The following is a 21,899-nucleotide window of genomic DNA, read 5'->3' as shown; positions in this document are numbered from 1 at the left end:
GTAAGGTGGCCAGACGGAAGCCACTCCTCAGTAAAAGGCACACAACAGCCCGCTTGGAATTTGACAAAAGGCACCTAAAGGTCTTAGACCATGAGAAACAAGATTCTCTAGACTGATGTAACCAATATTGAACTATTTGGCCTGAATGCCAAGTGTCACGTCGGGAGGAAACTTGGCACCATCCTTACTGTGAAGTATGGTGGTGGCAGCATCATGCTGTGGTGATGTTTTTCAGTGGCAGGGACTGGGAGACTAGTAAGCGTCGTGTGAAAGATGAACGGAGCAAAGAGATCCTTGATGAAAACCTGCTCCAGAGCGCTCAGGACCCCAGACTGGGGCGAAGGTTCACTTTCCAACAGGACAACGACCCCAAGCACAAAGCCAAGACAATGCAGGAGTGGCTTCGGGACAAGTCTCTGAATGTCCTTGAGTGGCCGAGCCAGAGCCCGGACTTGAACCCGATCAAACATCTCTGGAGAGACCTGAAAATAGCTGTGCAGGGACACTACCCATCCAACCTGACAGAGCTTGAGAGGATCTGCAGAGAAGAATGGGAGAAATTCCTCAAATAGAGGTGTGCCAAGCTTGTAGTGTCATACCCGACAAGACTCAAGGCTGTAATCGCTGGTGAAGGTGATTCAAGAAAATACTCAGTAAAGGGTCTAAATACTAATGTAAATGTGGTGTGTAGATTGGTGAGGATATATTTCTATTTTAGAACAGTGGGTTAACTGCCTGGTCAGGGCAGAACGACAGATTTGTACCTTGTCAGCTCGGGGGTTTGAACTTGCAACTTTCCGGTTACTAGTCCAACGCTCTAACCACTAGGCTACGTAACAAAATGTGGACAAAGTCAAGGGTTCTGAATACTTTCCAAATGCACTGTATGTTTATGGTTGCGGCTGTTGCAAATGTGAAAATACAATCACAAGTTTGCAAAGCAAATGCTATCATTTTTTATTGTATTTATTTTACCTTTATTTAACCAGGCAAGTCAGTTAAGAACAAATTCTTATTTTCAATGACGGCCTAGGAACAGTGAGTTAACTGCCTGTTCAGGGGCAGAATGACAGATTTGTACCTTGTCAGCTCAGGGATTTGAACTTGCAACCTTTCAGTTACTAGTCCAACGCTCTAACCACTAGGCTACCCTGCTGCCCTCTTCATTCAGGATAAAAATCTGTTGCCGATTATCCCGAGGATTTGACCAAGGTTGCCTCGCCAACTCCTCAAACCTGATTTGTACTATAGGGCTCTGATGTGGCACAAGAGTTGAAGTAAACTCATGAGGTATTTATAAGTTCTTCCTTCAATAATCAAATGGGTATATATGGTTAACTTAAGTCCAAAAATGGATGAAGCAACTGCAGATTTCCCAAAGATTGGAATGGTGTATTTGGGCTGCTACACTCATATCCATATCATATGGCAAGAAAATTACAGCCAGACTACCTTACAGTAAGTAAGTAGTTCAAAGTCAATACTAACAACTCAACTGACAATCATTACACGTTACACTGGTTGGTAGGAATGTAAGGGTGAGGGTGGGGGGCTGGAGTCAATAGTAACCCCTCTGGTATAGGGGGAATTGAATACAGTTGATACAGGCTACTGTACCTACAGAGAACTGTTGGTCCCGCTGGAGTGCAGAAGCCTCTTCAACAGGTCGACTTTAACACAGTTCTCCAGGGCTCTGCAGAGCCGGCCCACGGTGCAGCCCACACAGCCCTCCTTCATCCTCCAGCGCTCCAGCATCTGGTGCACCTTTTCAGGCAGCCCGTCACGTTGGTAGTCATGGTCGATGGTCTCCACCTCCACCTCGCTCAGGCCCAGACGACGGGCGCAGCGCTTCCAGTCCTTCCCGATGTTATCTCTCAGGAGATCCAGGTGCTCCTCCGTCACTGCCTGGTCCTCTGAACACGGGAAAGGACCCAACATAACATATTGTATAACATGAAAGTTAAAGCCCTTTTCTGTGATATTAACAAGGGTTTTTGATAAATTTACTGTCAATTAATGATACATACCCATTGACTGTTGAATAATATCATTTATAAATTCCCCATGGTCTTAGTTTAACTATCCAACCAAATTATAACCCCAAATATATACTGAACAAAAATATAAACGAACATGAAAGATTTTACTGAGTTACAGTTCATATGAGGAAATCAATCAATGTAAATAAATTCATTCGGCACTAATCTATGGATTTCACAACTGGGAATACAGATATGCATCTGTTAGTCACAGATACCTCATAAAAAATGGGCCTCTAATGGGCAACAGGATCTCATCACTGTATTTTTTGCGCATTCAAATTGCCATCGATAAAATGCAATTGTGTTCGTTGTCCGTAGCTTAAGCCTGCCCATACTATAACCCCACCACCACCATGAGGCACTCTATTCACAATGTTGACATTAGCAAACCACTCGACCACACGCACCATGGGTCAGCGGTTGTGAGGCCGATTGGACATACTGCCAAATTCTCTAAAACAACGTTGGAGGCAGCTTATGGTTGAGAAATAAATATTACATTCTCTGGGAATAGTTCTGCTGGACATTCCTTCAGTCAACATGCCAATTGCACACTTCCTCAAAACTTGAGACATCTGTGGCATTGTGTTGTGTGACAAAACTGCACATTTTAGAGTGGCCTTTTATCGTGGCCAGCACAAGATGCACCTGTGTAATGATCATGCTGTTTAATCAGATTCTTGATATGCCACAGCTGTCAGGTCGATGGATTATTTTGGCAAAGGAGAAATGCTCACTAACAGGGATGTAAACATATTTGTGCACATCATTTGATAGAAATAAGCTTTTTGTGCATATGGAACATTTCTGGGATCTTTTACTCAGCTCATGAAACATGGGACTCAGACTTTACATGTTGCGTTAATAATGTTGTTCAGTTTAAATTTGTAAACAAACAATGCATAGATGAATGGTTTTATGGTACATTTTGTGGTTCCCTTCCTGAACCAGATAGCATAGAACCCCTCTATTGTGGCCAAATGCAAAATCTGTGACCAGTAGAAAATATGACATAGACAAATAGGAAGCTGATGTCTATTTTCAGGAAGTAGGCTCCTCTTTGCAGGATATAGTCTACTCTTACCGTACATCTGCAGGTTTTCTTTGAGCAGAGAGAGTGAGTTGGGCCCGTTGGAGAGAGAGCTGGCTGAGCTGCTGTATGACTCATGACCCCTGATGCTGAGTGTGTTGTTGCTGCCTATCTGGATCCCACTGGCGTTCTGGATAAATAGGCCTGCTGCAACACACACGCACATGTACACACAAATGCAACGTTTCTCATAAATGCCTTCCTGATGGAATTGCTAGATAGCTGTCATGTTTACTGTGGAATCTACATCAGCTGTAGACTAGCTGTAGTAATGGTGATACTAGTATCAAGCACTGTAATCTTTGTGCATCATCCTTACCTGGGTCTTGTGAAAGTCCAACCTTGGCACCTGAGTTCAGGCGCAGCCCTGCAGTGAGGTCTGGGGCAGCTGACTCTGGCACTGGGTAGGCTGGCCAGGACTGGTGGCGGTCATACTGGGCGTAGGGATATTGCTGCTGGGGGGAGTACTTGCCCTGGCTCAGAGATGGGCTGCTGGTGGACTCAGGGATGTGGCTTGACAGCTGGTGTCTTGGTGTGGTGGTACCGGAGGGGGCCGTAGCCTCGTAAAGGTCAGAGAGATGAAGGAGGGGGTCTACCTCCACGCTGCTGGGCTGGACGGCCTGGGTTTTGGTCCAAGACTGGACAGAGGACACTGGGGGCTGAGGGGGCCTGAGGTCTGGGAGGCCTCTGGTGGAAGTGAGGTCCTGTGAGGAGAGGCGCTGTGGGGTGGCAGGGTGAGGGTAGGGGCTGAAGTCTGGCTGGTCCATCCGGCAGTAGCTGCCAAATTTGTGGTACTCGTACTCCTGGGCTAATTTGACCTCCAGGTTTGACCTCGAACTGCTGACCAGTTTGAGCTCCATACCCGAGGGGGTGCTGATGGGGCCATGGGCCCGGGCATCTGGCTGGATTAGGGAGGGCTCACAGGGAAGGAAGAGGTTCAGGTCCTCAATGCTGGCCTCCACTGGACCAGCTTCTATACGGACAGCCCCAGCACTGTCTGAGCTCAGCAAGGGAGCTGGCCGGTCTATAGTGAGAAGAGGTAGAGGGTTCATTTTTAAAAGATGAATTCTAAATTGAGATCCATGTGCATGACCTCTTAACGTCGTATAAATTGTTTATTGGTGAGAATGAGAGATTTGAACGAAAAAACTAAATACGGGCAAAGATATCAAGTTCAGGTCTTAGTTAGGGCTGTTACAGTGACCGCATTACCGCCACAGTGGCGGTCAAGAGTCATGAGTGCAGTCGAATTCCATCCATATTTTTTTCTTCACATTTTCAAACAGTTCATAAAAAATGTCCAATGGGGCAATACATTTGGGTGAGTTTTTTTCTCTCGCCTGAGTAGCCTTGTTTCACTGCCAGAAAATAAAATCAAACCATCTAGTGTTCAGCGAAATAACAACACAATGTCAAATACAGGTAGCCTAGTCAAATAATTAACATCAATCACATTAACAGTTACTCTCTCACGGGAATTCCACTAACGTTCCGTATCTAGCCAAACGTAGCTGCTGCTCATTCAGTTTGCTCGAAAATGGATAAATGGTTTAAAAAAGTAAGGCCCACGTCCATAGAGACACATACCAGCTCTACTACAGGCAGTACTACACCTGCACCTGGCGATGACACAAGTTGTTCTGCTTCCATGAGCACATCCAATGCTAGCATCAGCAATTCTACATTTGTTGTTAGCCCAGCTAACATGGACACTGACAGTTGTGAATCTGATGCAGCCGAAGAGCTACTGCCCCCTTACCCAGGAAAGCACCGAAAAAAAGACAGGGACGTTTAGAAACATTACATGCCAATTTGAAGAATAAGCCAAGGGAGTTTTTTTGAGCGAGAATTAAGATGACTTTTGGGTAGTTAAGACATTTAAAAGCAACAGATACCATTAATAAGAAGGGGCTAGAAAAGTATTATATGGTGAGCTACGGAGTGGCTAGGACAGGCAAGCCACATACTATTGTGGAGGACTTCATTATTCCTTCTGCCGCAGATATGTCTGGGCCAATGCTGGGGGGAAAGGCCAAAAAAACTATATAGACAATGCCTTCAATGAACAAAACTGTTTCACGATGCATCAGTGACATGGAAGGAGATGTTTTGAAACAATTACTGATTCGCATACAAGCCAGTGAATTCTATGCGTTACAGCTGGGTGAGTCAACAGACGTGGCGGGCCTGGCACAGCTCCTGGTATATGTCCGTTACGTTTATGAGGGGGTCAATTAAAGAAGAAATCCTCTTCTGGAAACACAGGACAAGAGGAGAGGATATTTTTAAAGTACTGGACAGTTTTGTGACATCAAATGGACTTTGGTGGTCAAAATGTGTTGGTATCTGTACTGATTCCGCAAAAGCCATGACAGGGAGACATAGTGGAGTGGTATCGCGCGTGCAAGCACTTTCCCCCCGACGCCACTTGGGTACACTGCAGCATCCACCGAGAGGCTCTTGCTGCCAAGGGAATGCCTGACAGCTTGAAAGACGTTTTGGACACTACAGTTAAAATGGTTAACTTTGTTAAAGCAAGGTCCCTGAACTCTTGTGTATTTTCTGCACTATGCAACAATATGGGCAGCGACCATGTAACGCTTTTACAACATACATAAGTGCATTGGTTATCAAGGGGTAAAGTATTGACATGTTTTTTTAAAATTGAGAGACGAGCTTAAAGTTCTCTTTTACTGACCATAATTTTATCTTGTCTGACCACTTGCATGATGACGAGTTTCTCACACGACTGGCCTTTCTGGGTAATGTTTTTTCTCACCTGAATGATCTGAATCTAGGATTACAGGGACTCTCTGCAACTATATTCAATGTGCTGGACAAAATTGAGGCTATGATTAAGAAGTTGGCGCGCTTCTCTGTCTGCATTAACAAGGACAACACACAGGTCTTTCCATCATTGTATGATTTTTTTGTGTGCAAATGAACTCAAGTTTACGGACAATGTCAAATGTGATATAGCGAAGCACCTGAGTGAGTTGGGTGCGGAATAACACAGGTACTTTCCTAAAACGGATGACACAAACAACTGGATTCATTATCCTTTTCACGCCCTGCCTACAGTCCACTTACCGATATTTGAACAAGAGAGCCTCATCAAGATTGTAACAAGCGGTTCTGTGAAAATTACATTTTATCAGAAGCCACTGCCAGATATCTGGAAAGAGTATCCTGCCTTGGCAAATCGCACTGTTAAGACACTGATGCCCTTTGCAACCACGTACCTATGTGAGAGTGGATCCTTGCCCCTCACTAGCATGAAAACTAAATACAGGCACAGACTGTGTGTGGAAAATGATTTAAGACAGACTCTCTCCAATACAACACACCATAACAGAGTTAAGTGCAAGCACACCCTTCTCATTAACCTGCGGTGAGTTATTCACAATTTTCGATGACCAAATGAAGTTTTATATGTAAGATAGCTAAATCAAAAGCAAAATTATTGATTATTATTATTTGTGCCCTGGTCCTATAAGAGCACTTTGTCACTTCCCACGAGCCGGGTTGTGACAAAAACTCACTCATTCTTATGTTTACTAAATGTATTGTATAGTGTGTGTGTGGCAGGCTTACAATGATGGCAAAAAACAACATTTGAGAGTGCGCTGACCCTGGTGTTAGAGGGGATACGCAGCTGGAGGTTGAATGTTTTAAGGGGTACGGGACCACTGCTCTAAACAATCTGACATCAATGCAAATGTAATCCAAACACTTCATGAGAGCCCATGAGCTCATGTAGTCATGGCTCTATGAAGTACTGTGTGCCTCCCATAGTCTGTTCTGGACTTGGGGACTGTGAAGAGACTTCTGGTGGTTTGTGGGGTATCTATGCATGGCTGTCTGAACTCTTTGTTAAGTGTCCCAGTTATTTCAATCGCTGTAGTATCTGACGTGTATAGTGTTGAGTCATCTGCATACATATACACACTTGCCTTACTCAAAACCAGTGGCATGTCATTAGTAAAGATTGAAAAAAGCAAGGGGCCTAAAAAGCTTCCCTGGGGAATTCCTGATTCTACCCTCTGTGTTCTGTTAGACAAGTAACTATTTATCCACATTATAGCAGGGGGTGTAAAGCTATAACCCTTACGTTTTTCCAGCAGCAGACTATGATTGATAATGTCAAAAGCTGCACTGAAGTCCAACAACTATAAAGAGGAAGCGAGCAGTCTGGAGTTGTAAGGCGGAAAGCTATAAAGGAAGCCCGCCTCCCGTGGTGCTCAGACCACTCACCTGCTGTAAGGCTCTCAGGAGGCATCGATAAAGATTTCATCTTCTCCACCAGCTCCTCAGGCCCCTCATACAAGTCCTACATGCCAATGAAACAGATCACACGACGCATAACATAGTTTAAAATGCGTTATGGATCTTTTATGATAGATGAGGTAATATTGTGGTAATATAATGAGGTAATCACACACTCACAGAGGTGATAGTGTTTTCAAGAGTTAACAAACACTTTGTGAATCGCCACAAACAATGAACCCATCAATATAATAATATAATAATATATGCCATTTAGCAGACGCTTTTATCCAAAGCGACTTACAGTCATATCTTTCACTAAGTTACTGTATTTGTTTCGACAATGTTTTGTGAAACACTTGGTTAATTAAATTATGTACTCATGACCTTGTTCACGCAATCAACTTACTCTGAGACCAAGTGAGTCCCTTTCTACATCTGGCTCCAACTTCTCCCTGTAGACGGGTAGGAAGAAGTTGTAGCCCTCTTGTCGAGAAAAAGAGAGAGAAAGCAATTAGAGCAGTCATATTACTAACATAGCCACATAGTGTGTATTAGACTCGTGAATACCAAGGGATCACTTGAATTGACTTGAATGCCCCTGAACAGGCAGTTAACCCACTGTTCCTAGGCCGTCATTGAAAATAAGAATTTGTTCTTAACCGACTTGCCTAGGTAAATAAAGGTAAAAAATTTAAATTTTAATTTTAAAAAATTGATGCTCGTTGAAGTACTCATTTATCCATTAGGTCCAATGTTGACTTGTGATGATGACGCAGCATATTGGTTTAATATTGCACTTGTTTAGAACTCGTGTTGGAATGTACAAGTTGCAAATGCTCTGTAATACACCTTTTAATACCACGTCTGTACACGTCTGTGTACGCACACACACACACACACACACACACACACACACACACACACACACACACACACACACACACACACACACACACACACACACACACACACGTTCAAAAGTTTGGGGTCACTTAGAAATGTCCTTGTTTTTGAAAGAAGAGCTAATTGTTTGTCCATTAAAATAACATCAAATTGATCATAAATACAGTGTAAACATTGGTAATGTTGTAAATGAATATTGTAGCTGGAATCAGCAGTGAAGAGGCGACTCCGGATTGTTGGTCTTCTAGGCAGAGTTGCAAAGAAAAAGCCATATCTCAGACTGGCCAATAAAAATAAATGATTAAGATGCGCAAAAGAACACAGATACTGGACAGAGGAACATCCAGGAGTCGCCTCTTCACTGCTGATGTTGAGACGGGTGTTTTGCGGGTACTATTTAATGAAGCTGCCAGTTGAGGACTTGTGAGGAGTCTATTTCTCAAACTAGACACTAAAGTATTTGTCGTCTTGTTCAGTTGTGCACCGGGGCCTCCCACTCCTCTTTCTATTCTGGTTAGAGAAAGTTTGTGCTGTTCTGTGAAGGGAGTAGTACACAGTGTTGTATGAGATCTTCAGTTTCTTTGGAAATTTCTTGCATGGAATAGCCTTCATTTCTCAGAACAAGAATAGGCTGACGAAGTTCAGAAGAAAGTTATTTGTTACTGGCCATTTTGAGCCTGTAATCGAACCCACAAATGCTGATGCTCCAGATACTCAACTTGTGTAAAGAAGGTCAGTTTTATTGCTTCTTTATTTAGAACAACAGTTTTCAGCTGTGCTAATGTAGCCGGTGTGAAATTGCTAGCTAGTTAGCGGTGGTGCGCGCTAGTGGCGTTTCAATCGGTGACGTCACTTGCTCTGAGACCTTGAAGTAGTGGTTTCCCTTGCTCTGCAAGGGCCGCGGCTTTTGTGGAGCGATGGGTAACGATGTTTCGAGGGTGACTGTTGACGTGTGCAGAGCGTCCATGGTTCGCGCCCAGGTCAGGGCGAGGGGACGGACGTAAAGTCTATACTGTTACACTAACATAATTGCAAAAGGGTTTTATAATGATCAATTCGCCTTTAAAAAGTATAAGCTTGGATTAACTAACACAACGTGCCATTGGAACACAGGATTGATGGTTCATATAATGGGCCTCTGTACACCTATGTAGATATTCCATTTAAAAAATCTGTCGTTTCCAGCTACAATAGTCATTTACAAATGTCTACACTGTATTTCTGATCAATTTGATGTTACTTTAATGGACAAAAAAATAGCTTTTCTTTCAAAAACAAGACCATTTCTAAGTGACCCCAAACTTTTGAACGGTAGTGTAAATCTAGTTAGTCACAGGTGTATGGGGACCCCTGAAGGGTCTGGTTCCTCTCAAGGTTTCTTCTTCACCCCCCTAAATAGTTATATCAAGCTCCTGTTGCCCTGAACTTGCTATTTAGGTCTGGGTTTCGTGAATTGTGCCGTGATATTACTTTGTAAAAAGTGCTATACAAATACAATTTGATTGATTGCCATTGTGCGTAAACTGTAATACATGATTTGAAATACCTGTACCTCAATCTCACCACACATATGCACACACACCTCTGAATGTTGGCCGCCATTGTGGATCCTGATGCCAGCAACTCTTCATTAGCTCTATGATCTCTACAGGAGTATCACCAGGGATGAGGTATTCATTCGGACGATCGCCTTTACGGACACACTGGCAGATATGGTCCTCACTCCGAGCATCTGAAAATACAGTAGTCCAAAATGAATTCAGTGCATCTGTACAGGCATTTGAAAGCTGAAAACATTCATAAAATGTTTACTATAAACTACAGTGGTCTCCAAAAGTATTGAGCCAGCACAGTTTTTGTTGTTTTGGATCTGTACTCCAGCACTTTGGATTTGAAATGATATAATTACTATGGGGTTAAAGTGCAAACTGACAGCTTTAATTTGAGGGTATTTTCATCCATATCAGGTGAAATTACTGCACTTTTTGAACATATTCCCCCATTTTAGGGGTCCAAAATTGGGACAAATTAAGTTGTGTATTAAAGTAGTAAAAAGTTAAATATTTGGTCCCATATTCACAGCACGCAATGAAAACATCAAGCTTGTGACTCTACAAATTTGTTGGATGCATGTGCTGTTTGTTTTGGTTGTGTTTCATATTTTTGTGCCCAATAGAAATGTATGGTAAATAATGTCTTGTGTAATTACTTATTGTAAATAAAAATATAATGTTTCTAGAGTGAGATAGTTACCGATGCACAAATATCAACCGCCCCAAAAACATTCTAACCTCCCGTTATTGTAATGGTAGAGGTTAGCATGTCTTGGGGGTATGATATTTGTGTGTCTCTAACTTTCTCACTCATCATTATTCACGGTCCATTCAGGATAATGCATTATTTACCATTCATTCCTATTTGGAAAAAAATCATCTGAAACACAACCAAAACAAACAGAAAATGCATCCAGCAAAGTTGTAGTCACAAACTTTGTGTAGTCATTGCGTGCTATGAATATGGGACCAAATACTTAACTCTCTACCACTTTAATACACATAAGTGAATTTGTCTCAATACTTTGGGGGACTATGTACAAGAAGTGCTGTAATTTCTAAACGGTTCGCCCATGAGCGATTAGCCAACATTTAAGTTATTTTTCCATTTTTAAACTAACTGACTGAAGTCGGTTCAATTATTTTAATTCCATTTCATTCAGAGTTTTTTTCTGTGAGTTCAATACAGTTTCTCTAGAGATAAATCAGATTAAAACTGAACTGTGAGATGTAGTAGGGAGATGTAGTTTCCAACAGACCAATATTCTTGTTTGATGCATACAATGTGGTAATTAACTACAATGACCATAATCCATTGCGCATCTACATGTCCGGTCTGTGTTTCTTTTACGCCTGCTACAGAAGAGAGAAGAATGCACAATCGTGAGGTGATATAGAGAGCAGCTGTTGCTTCTCAAGGTATCTCTACTTGAAAACACATGATCTAAGTGATTGATAGTTAGTATTCAGCAGTCACAAAAGAATGCCTCAATTTCACAACATAAACCAAAACATACACAAATCTAAGGAAAGGAATGGCATTTAGAATATATCAATATATGGACGAGCAATGTCAGAGGAGCATAGACTAACATACAGTTGAATAGTATAAAATGCAGAATGTACATGTGAGATGAGTAATGCAAGATATGTAAACAATATTAAAGTGACATTATTAAAGTGACTAGTGTTCCATTTATTAAAGTGGGCAATGATTTCAAGTCTGTGTGTATAGGCAGCAGCCTCTCTGTGCTAGTGATGGCTATTTAACAGAACGATAGCCTTGAGATAGAAGCTGCTTTTCAGTTTCTTGGTCCCCGTTTTGATGCACCTGTACTGACTACTGACCTTGCTTTCTGGATGATAGCGGCGTGTACAGGCAGTGGCTCGAATGGTTGTTGTCCTTGATGATCTTCTTGACATAGGGTGCTGTAGGTGTCCTGGAGGGCAGGTAGTTTTCCCTCCGGTGATGCGTTGCGCAGACCGCACCACCCTCTAGAGAGCCCTGCGATTGCGGGCGGTACAGTTGCCGTACCAGGGAGTGATACACAGTAATGGATGAACAATGAGTACAGGAGGTGGCTGAGCACGCACCCTTGTGGGGCCCCAGTGTTGAGGATCAGCAAAGTGGAGGTGCTGTTTCCTACCTTTACCATCTGGAGGTGGCCCGTCAGGAAGTCCAGGACCCAATTGTACAGGGTGAGGTTCAGACCCAGAGCCTCAAGCTTGGAGGGTACTATGGTGTTGGATGCTGTACTATGGTGTTGAATGCTGAGCTATAGTCAATGAACAGCATTTTTACATAGGTATTCCTCTTGTCCAGGTGGGATAGGGCAGTGTGATGGCGATAGCATCGTCTATGGCCCTATTGGGGCATTAAGAAAATTGAAGCGGGTCTAGGGTGTCAGGTAAGGTGGGAGTGATACAATCCTGGAATAGTCTCTCAAAGCACTTCATGATGACAAAAGTGAGTGCAATGGGGCGATAGTCATTTAGTTCAGTTACCTTTATATTCTTGGGTACCGGAACAATGGTGGTCATCTTGAAGCATGTGGGGACAGCAGACTGGGATAGGGAGAGATTGAATATGTCCGTAAACACACCAGCTAGCTGGTCTGTGCATTCTCTGAGGACACAGCTAGGGATGGAGTCTGGGCTGGCAGCCTTGCGAGGGTTAACACGTTTAAATGTCTTACTCACGTCGGCCACGAAGAAGGACAGCCCAGAGTCCTTGGTATCTGGCCGCGTCGGTGGCACTGTGTTATCCTCAAAGCGGTCAAAGAAGGTGTTTAGCTTGTCCGGAAGCAAGATGTCGGTGTGACCGCGACGTGGCTGGTTTTCCTTTTGTAGTCTGTGATTGTCTAGACCCTGCCAACATATGTTTCGTGTCTAAGCCGTTGAATTGCAACTCCACCTTGTCTCTAATACTGAAGTTTTTCCTGTTTGATTACATTGTGGAGGGAATGACTACTCCGTTTGTATTCTGTCATATTCCCAGTCGCCTTGCCATGGTTAAATGCGGTGGTTCGCGCTTTCAGTTATCTGTGAATGCAGCCATCTATACATGTTTTCTGGTTAGGGTAGGTTTTAATAGTCACAGTGGGTACAACATCTCCTGACACTTCCTGATAAACTCAGTCACCGTCTCAGTGTATTAGTCAAAATTATTATCGGAAGCTACCCAGAACATATCCCAATCCGCATGATCAAAACAATCTTAAAGTGCGGATTCCGATTGATCAGATCAGCGGTGCATAGTCCTTAGCACGGGTACTTCTTGTTTGAGTTTCTGCCTATAGGAAGGGAGGAGCAAAATGGAGTCGTGGTCAGATTTGCCGAAAGGAGGGAGAGGGAGGGCCTTGTATGCATCCCGGAAGTTGGAGTAACAGTGGTTGAGTGTTTTAGCAGCGTGAGTACTGCAGTCGATATGCTGATAGAATTTAGGCAGCCTTTTCCTCAAATTTGCTTTGTTAAAATCCCCAGCTTGCAGCCTCAGGATATACAGTGGGGAGAACCAGTATTTGATACACTGCCGATTTTGCAGGTTTTCCTACTTACAAAGCATGTAGAGGTCTGTAATTTTTATCATAGGTACACTTCAACTGTGAGAAATGGAATCTGAAACAAAAATTCAGAAAATCACATTGTATGATTTCTAAGTAAATCATTTGCATTTTATTGCATGACAAGTATTTGATCACCTACCAACCAGTAAGAATTCCGGCTCTCACAGACCTGTTAGTTTTTCTTTAAGAATCCCTCCTGTTCTCCACTCATTACCTGTATTAACTGCACCTGTTTGAACTCATTACCTGTACAAAAGACAACTGTCCACACACTCAATCAAACAGACTCCAACCTCTCCACAATGGCCAAGACCAGACAGCTGTGTAAGGACACCAGCGATAAAATTGTAGACCTGCACAAGGCTGGGATGGACTACAGGACAGTTAATGCAGGCGAATGTGGACATTGAGCCTAAGAGAGTTGCGAGTAGTATGCACCAAATCTCCAGAGCTCCACCACAGCTCGGTTCAACCTGTGCCTGCACTCTGGATGGTCCGGGCTAAAGTGGTCATCCAGCCTGGAGGAGTGGTGCCAAGGCTGCGCACCAGAGCTCCCCCACAGACCGGTCCATCTGGTGCCTCCTCCACACACCAGGCCTCCTGTAGGTCTCGCCAGCCTGGTGGGTCCTGTGGCAGCCCCACACAGTCTCTCCATCTCCTCCCTCCAGGTTCTCTCTCCAGGCCAGAGCCGCCCGTCTGTCCTGAGCTGCCAGAGCCGCCCGTCTGTCCTGAGCTGCCAGAGCCGCCCGTCAGTCAGGAGCCGCCGGAGCTGCCCATCAGTCAGGAGCCGCCCGTCAGTCAAGAGCCGCCCGTCAGTCAGGAGCTGCCGGAGCCGCCCGTCAGTCAGGAGCTGCCGGAGCCGCCCGTCAGCCAGGAGCCGCCCGTCAGCCAGGAGCTGCCGGAGCCGCCCGTCAGCCAGGAGCTGCCGGAGCAGCTGCCGGAGTCGCCCTTCACTACGGCGCTGCCGGAGTCGCCCTTCACTACGGCGCTGCCGGAGTCGCCCTTCACTACGGCGCTGCCGGAGTCGCCCTTCACTACGGCGCGGCCGGAGTCGCCCTTCACTACGGCGCTGCCGGAGTCGCCCTTCACTACGGCGCTGCCGGAGTCGCCCTTCACTACGGCGCTGCCGGAGTCGCCCTTCACTACGGCGCTGCCGGAGTCGCCCTTCACTACGGCGCTGCCGGAGTCGCCCTTCACTACGGCGCGGCCGGAGTCGCCCTTCACTACGGCGCGGCCGGAGTCGCCCTTCACTACGGCGCGGCCGGAGTCGCCCTTCACTACGGCGCGGCCGGAGTCGCCCTTCACTACGGCGCGGCCGGAGTCGCCCTTCACTACGGCGCGGCCGGAGTCACCCTTCACTACGGCGCGGCCGGAGTCTCCCATCTATTCGGGCCCGCTGCAAGGGTCCCCAGTCTGAGGATGGCAGCGAGGGTCGCCGATCCAAAGGCGCCACTTAAGCGGGCAAAGACTATGGTGGAGTGGGGTCCACGTCCCGCGCCACCGAGGACAGATGCCCACCCAGGAGTCCGCACCTTTGGGGGGGGGTGGTACTGTCACGTTCTGACCGTAGGTCCTTTTTTATGTCTTTGTGTTAGGTTGGTCAGGGCGTGAGTTGGGGTGGGTAGTCTATGTTATTTTTTCTAGGTTATATTTCTATGTGTTTGGCCTAGTATTTTTTTTAATCAGAGGCAAGTGTCGTTCGTTGTCTCTGATTGAGAATCGTACTTAGGTAGCCTGTTTTCCCCATTTTGGTTGTGGGTGTTTAATTTCTGTTTAGTGTTTGTTCACCTGGCAGAACTGTTTCGTTTTCTCTTCATTGTTATTTTGTGTAGTGTTCAGTTTGTTCAATTAAAAAATGACAAACACTTACCACCCTGCATTTTGGTCCTCCTCTCCTTCCACCAACGAGAAGCGTTACAATATGCATGAAAATACCCTCAAATTAAAGCTGACAGTCTGCACTTTAACCTCATAGTCATTGTATCACTTCAAATCCAAAGTGCTGGAGAAGAGCCGAAACAACAACAAAATTGTCACTGTCCCAACACTTTTGGAATTCACTGTATATGGCTGAAATCACATCCGATTACTATAACCCCAACAGGCCTCTGTAGACTGAATGAGCAACACTCACTTTCAAAGGGCTCCCTGGCAGTGAGGATGACCCAGATGACAATAGCGAAGCTATAGATGTCAGACTTCTCAGAGGAGAGTGTATGGATGCTGTCAAGGTGCTCTGGAGCCATGTAACACAGAGTACCAGCTGCCCTGGCCCCCCCTCCTCCAGCCCCCATACGTCCTAGCCGGCTCTGCCTGCGAGACTCCTCCTTAGTCAGTCTGCTCCACGTCTGACAGGTGGCCAGGCCCAGGTCTGCAATCTAGAGCACATTTACAGATATGCATATTCATACATGTACATGCATTACGCACACGCATATATGGATTTCACACTGGATCCATACTCATACACATACACTACCATTCAAAAGTTTGGAGTCACCTAGAAATGTCCTTGTTTCTTAAAGAAAAGCGTATTTTTTTGTCCATTAAAAGAACATCAAATTTATCAGAAATACAATGTAGACATTCTTAACGTTGTTAATGGATTATCTACATACAGTTGAAGTCGGAAGTTTACTTACACCGTAGCCAAATACAATGGAACTCAGTGTTTCACAATTCCTGACATTTAATCCGAGTAGAAATTCCCCGTCTTAGGTCAGCTAGGATCACCACTTTATTTTAAGAATGTGAAATGTCAGAATATTAGTAGAGATAATGATTTATTTCAGCTTTTACTTCTTCCATCACATTCCCTTTGGGTCAGAAGTTCACATACACTCAATTAGTATTTGGTAGCATTTCCTTTAAATTGTTTCACTTGGGTCAAACGTCTCGGGTAGCCTTCCACAAGCTTCCCACAATAAATTGCGTGAATTTTGGCCCATTCCTCCTGACAGAGCTGGTGTAACTGAGTCAGGAATGTAGGCCTCCTTGCTCGCACACATTTTTTTTATTTCTGCCCACAAATGTTCTATAGGATTGAGGTCAGGGCTTTGTGACGGCCACTCTAATACCTTGACTTTGTTGTCTTTAAGCCATTTTGACACAACTTTGGAAGTATGTTTGGGGTCATTGCCCATTTGGAAGACCCATTTGCGACCAGGTTTAACTTCTTGACTGATGTCTTGAGATGTTGCTTCACATCATTTTCTTCCCTCATGATGCCATCTATTTTGTGAAGTGCACCAGTCCCTCCTGCAGCAAAGCACCACCACAACATGATGCTGCCACCCCCGTGCTTCACGGTTGGGATGGTGTTCTTCGGCTTGCAAGCCTCCCCCAAACACATATGATGGACATTATGGCCAAACAGTTCTATTTTTGTTTCATCAGACCAGAGGACATTTCTCCAAAAAGTACAATCTTTGTCCCCACGTGAAGTTGCAAACTGTAGTCTGTTTTTTTGGGGGGGTTTTGGAGCAGTGGCTTCCTTGCTGAGCGGCCTTTCAGGTTATGTCGATATAGGACTTGTTTTACTGTGGATATAGATACATTTGTACCGGTTTCCTCTAGCATCTTCACAAGGTCCTTTGCTGTTGTTCTGGGATTGATTTGCACTTCTCGCACCAAAGTATGTTCATCTCTAGGAGACAGAACGCGTCTCCTTCCTGAGCAGTATGACGGCTGTGTGGTCCCATGGTGTTTATACTCGCGTACTATTGTTTGAGGTCTACAAAAAATGGTCTTGGCTGATTTCTTTTGATTTTCCCATGATGTCAAGCAAAGAGGCACTGAGTTTGAAGGTAGGCCTTGAAATACATCCACAGGTATATCTCCAATTGACTCAAACGATATCAATTAGCCTATCTGAAGCTTCTAAAGCCATGACATAATTTTCTGGAATTTTCCAAGTTATTTAAAGGCACAGTCAACTTAGTGTATGTAAACTTCTGACCCACTGGAAATGTGATACAGTGAATTATAAGTAAAATAATCTGCCTGTAAACAATTGTTGGAAAAATGACTTGTGTCATGTACAAAGTAGATGTCCTAACCGTTGCGTTAGCTAATCCAAGTTCATAATTTTAAAAGGCTAATGATCGTTAGAAAAACCTTTTGCAATTATGTTAGCACAGCTGAAAACTGTTGTTCTGATTAAAGAAGCAATAAAACTGGCCTTCTTTAGACTAGTTGAGTATCTGGAGCATCAGCATTTGTGGGTTCGATTACAGGCTCAAAATGTCCAGAAACAAATAACCTTCTTCTGAAACTCGTCAGTCTATTCTTGTTCTGAGAAAAGAAGGCTATTCCATGCAAGACATTGCCAAGAAACTGAAGAACTAGTACGACGCTGTGTACTACTCCCTTCACAGAACAGCACAAACTAAAAAGAGGAGAGGGAGGCCCCGGTGCACAACTGAGCAAGAGCACAAGTACATAGAGTGTCTAGTTTGAGAAACAGACACCTCACAAGTCCTCAAATGGCAGCTTATCTTCAAAAGAAGCATCTTCAAGAGCGAATGGAAGGAAAATCAACTGCTCAGGACTACATGACAAGTCACCGGATACGTGACAACTACAAAGAACCCCAATAGTAGAAGAGTTGTTGGAACCATTTCGGACAATCAGCGACCCGAGAAAAGGCCCAACCCCCTTTCCAAGGCTGCCCCGTTCACCGAAAGATCCCCGGCGAACCCAGGCATTTCACGTAAATGCAATCCTGATTTCTTGCTCCAAGCGGGCAGCGGTTATTGTGCAAAGTATATGGTTATTGTATGTGAGAATAGTTTCTGAATGTAGCCACGTTAAGTGTCTCTGTCCCTCTCCCTCTCTTTTTTAACCAGCATCCATGTTGTTGTCATTCCGCTAGGGATACGTTTTCAGCGTATTACGTCTCCAGTCAATAACCGGTGCAGTGTGTGTATGTTTATTCTGTGTTCCCACTTAATTAGCAGGTAAATAAATAATTAAACCAATTTGTGTAGTATTGAATCATAATTAAGACTCCAGTTTTTGCAGATGCAAGGAGGTGACGACTGTTCAGAATGATGATATGATACAAGGTTGTGATTAATACGTTGACTGGTTATAGATGTGACTGGGAAAGACCTTTTAGAGTTTAATTCGGGAGATGGTAACTCTTTAAAGAACCGCTCTCGTGGTGCCCCAGATCCCAATGAGTTAGTTACATGATTAATTGAATTGGGCAACAATTAAACATAGTTAATTAGATAACAGTCTTCAAGTTAATGTTAAAGTCTAGTCACGACATATATTATACAGTGTGTGCTGTACCTTAATATGAAAATCGTTGTCCACCAGTATGTTTTCTGGTTTGAGATCCTTGTGTATGACACGGTTCTTCATCAGGTACACCATCCCCTCCAGAATCTCCAATATGATCCTGCCCTTGATAGATATCGGCACAGAAACCTGGAGAAAAGACAGGAATGTATAAAAGTTGTTATCCCAAAGAGAAAACAGCTTGTTGATATTACACAGACCAAAGTGTGATGCAGAGACCTCCCACCTCTGCAGCGAGGAAGGAGGCTAGCCTGTGAGTTCAGGAACTAACTTATAGTGACACTGTAGACTAAATTAGATATTGTTGTTAATGTAGTTGTCATTGTTTTTGTTGTGATCTCCTCTCACCTGGTCCAGCATGGCCAGCAGGTTGCCTTTAGGGAGGAGCTCCATGACCAGAGAGTAGTCCCCATCCTCCAGGATCACCCCCAGCAGCCTGACCACCCGCTCATGGTTCAGTCTGGTCATCAGGCTGCCCTCTTCTAGCAGGGACTGCTTATTGCCCCTGGGGAAGACAGGGAGGAAGGCTTGGTCAAGATTACCAGTTTGAAAAATGTGTTAATTTGGAGATGTATTACTATGTAATAACTAAGCTAACTGTACGCTACTTGAGCACTATACACACTACAGACACCCATTTTCTCTGTTTTTCTCATCATTTGTGTCACAGGAATGGAGAAGTGTAGCCTACCCATTGGACTGGTTCTTTTTCTGTGTGAACTCATAAAACATGATCTAAAACAGTGGTTACCAAAATGTGGGGCACGCCCGTTCGTTTTTCATTTCGAAATTGGGTAGAGCATCATCAGTTCCTCTTGTCACGTTAGTCATTACATACCTTAAGAGAGCTATTTATAACTATCCCAACACAAATACACATTAGACATGGCAAAATGTATAGATTTGCAAGACAATTCGCATTAAAACTGCAACATTTTCTTTGCACCACATAACAAAATGTGTAGAATTGCAGGAAATAAACTTGAAACCTGCACAATTCTCTCCACCAACAAGAGGTGTGTGAACAGTTTGTGTCTTGAACAATGCTGGGCGCATAGAAATAGACGTGGCGCGGGATGTTCCCAAATGCTGAAAGGGGAATCCCTGATTTAAAAGTTATGTTAAACCATGCGAGTAAGTAGCATATCATTCAAACATTTATATATTTTTATCTAACTAAAAATAAAATATTATGAAACAAACTTTACTTCATGGATAGCATAGAAAAATATACTTTTGGAGCGTGACAGTCACAACACTGGTCATGGACACTGGGGAATCCCCACCATGGCCCTCTACTCACTCATTGCGCGGTGGCCCGGTGTAGACGCTCTTCAGAACCACCTGACCGAGGGTTTTATGATAGCACAGGTACACGGTACCGAAGCCGCCGTAGTCCAGAGGCTCCTTTTTGATAAGGTCAGAGGATTTCATGTAGATAGAGTCCTGCACTGCAGCCATGGTGGCTGTCTACCTGGTCCGACCTCGGTATGTCCCTCTAGCATTGAGATTATACCAGCGCATACATTGTTAATAATAAAGCGCAATATCTCATTATGTAAAAGTATCAATAGTTGATTTCAGAACGAAATGAGCAGTAGACTAATGAGATTAAGCGGCGTTGAATCGAAATACAGAACTGAATCTGGAAGTGAAACGTTACGTTAGTCAGAAATCCACGACTGTAACGTTAACTTCAACACATTTAACGACAATGTTGTCAAATTCTAAAGTACACAAAATGAAGCCCGCATATCGTTTAACATTCGATGTAAATAGGTTATGCATATGTATGCACTATGATAAAAAAATGTTGGACAAAACTGTAAATTATAGAGAAATATCCTACTTTCGCACTCCGCGGATAGTTCCGGGATTTGTCAAACTCGCTTTTTCTTCTTCGACGGGGTTTAAGGGCGGTTGGCATTCAATGTTGTTGGTGCATTACCGCCACCAACTAGAAAGGATAGTGAACGAGAGAAAAAAATCCATTGCGGGGAAAAGGTGGAAAACGACATACAAAAATAGACACATCCATAAACAAAACACATCCCAACCCTTCAGTCATAACAAATATTGTAAATTAAAATGACAATGGAAATACATGTCCTCGGAAATGGAAGGCGGGTGGGAGGTGAGATGTGTAACCATTCTAGCCATTGTGAGGGCAGATACACATGTGAACAACAGGCCATTGAGATAGTTAGAGAATGTATCGTTGTATCTGTGCCATTTTAGAGTCTGTGACAGAATAGGCAGTGCCATTGAGGCTTTCTCCATTTTAAAGTAGTCAATTTTCTTCAGTGCTCCCATTCGTAGGAATACCTTAAAATGGTGGACGCCCTCAATGGCAAGGTCCATGCTAAAACGTTTACATAGTAACAATAATATGCCAACTACTGTCTAAAAATAACAATGAAATAATAGTAACAGCATTAAAAAAGTTTTACAACTACTAATAGGCTTACGACGAATGAAACCTACTGCTACAACTAATAAAACGAAGTATCAATAATATATACATATTATACTATGTAAAGTAGTTTTTTCAAAGATGCCTAAATGCCACGTTCGACCACTTATATCAGTGCATTCATGACAACTTAACCAACTTCTAAACTTCTATTCGATCAAATAAGACTCATGTAGCAAATTAGCAATTACATTTTTTGTTGACCAAATTCGACACCCTCTCATTGCCCTCCGTACAAAAATTCCACACTACGTGTGCTTATTTTTGTGGACAGATTTTGGGCAGAGTATACAATACAGTACCTCTCACTTCGACTCTTCTTCCCTGGTCACAGACCAATCCAAAACACATCCCTACACAGGCTCAGCTATAGAGTACCACAGTATGAGTCTTAACACTTATGTTTATTTATTTTTCTTAATAACTTCTTAATGCATTGTTGGATAAGTGTAACAGGGTTATATTGGTGATTCCCCTTGCCACTTTATTGTTAAGCCAATGGGTTTTTGGTTTGAGTTTGTCTTGCCTTCACCTACTCAACATGGCATCTTATTGGCTGGTTTGCGTAGCTTGCTTACGAGGGGGGATGTTCCAATTAGAATCGTCCCAGTGAACAAGCACCAAACCAGCGGTAAGTTGTTGGTTGCAAAGCACCGTACGTCAAAAGTGATTTTATGCTCTCAAGTGATGATTTAA

At 43.7% G+C, this 21,899-nt stretch overlaps 1 protein-coding gene across 4 annotated transcripts; it reads right to left on the bottom strand.

The window, feature by feature from the left end:
- Window positions 1-502: 502 nt before the first annotated feature.
- LOC124041770 (receptor-interacting serine/threonine-protein kinase 1-like) lies at window positions 503-21,644 on the bottom strand. 4 transcript variants are annotated; one of them, XM_046359765.1, is made up of 11 exons: window positions 20,580-20,797; window positions 20,034-20,228; window positions 19,079-19,235; window positions 18,722-18,859; window positions 15,558-15,801; window positions 9,887-10,036; window positions 7,808-7,884; window positions 7,387-7,462; window positions 3,452-4,156; window positions 3,127-3,279; window positions 503-1,913 (listed from the first exon to the last, which is right to left on the bottom strand). In XM_046359765.1, the coding sequence occupies exons 2-11, from the start codon at window positions 20,189-20,191 to the stop codon at window positions 1,618-1,620; spliced, it is 2,154 nt and encodes a 717-aa protein (XP_046215721.1). In that variant the 5' UTR covers window positions 20,192-20,228; window positions 20,580-20,797; the 3' UTR covers window positions 503-1,617. The 4 variants fall into 4 exon arrangements, with proteins under 4 accessions (XP_046215721.1, XP_046215723.1, XP_046215722.1 ...); XM_046359767.1 differs by lacking the exons at window positions 20,034-20,228; window positions 20,580-20,797 and adding an exon at window positions 21,506-21,644; XM_046359766.1 differs by having other exon boundaries at window positions 3,127-3,276; window positions 20,034-20,799.
- Window positions 21,645-21,899: the final 255 nt, after the last annotated feature.

This window comes from Oncorhynchus gorbuscha, linkage group LG08 (genome assembly GCF_021184085.1).
Source record: "Oncorhynchus gorbuscha isolate QuinsamMale2020 ecotype Even-year linkage group LG08, OgorEven_v1.0, whole genome shotgun sequence".
Classification (NCBI taxonomy): Eukaryota; Metazoa; Chordata; class Actinopteri; order Salmoniformes; family Salmonidae; genus Oncorhynchus; species Oncorhynchus gorbuscha.
Note: the sequence above shows the minus strand (reverse complement) of the source record. Positions and strands in the feature narration are given on the sequence as shown.

Excerpts from the sequence above, each read along its gene's own strand:
- LOC124041770 (XM_046359764.1), bottom strand. The coding sequence starts at position 20,191 with ATGGCTGCAGTGCAGGACTCTATCTACATGAAATCCTCTGACCTTATC. Across the intron at positions 19,236-20,033 it reads ACCGGGCCACCGCGCAATGA|GGGCAATAAGCAGTCCCTGC; the intron begins GTGAGTAGAGGG and ends TGTCTTCCCCAG. Across the intron at positions 7,463-7,807 it reads GGGACTCACTTGGTCTCAGA|GACTTGTATGAGGGGCCTGA; the intron begins GTAAGTTGATTG and ends ATTGGCATGTAG.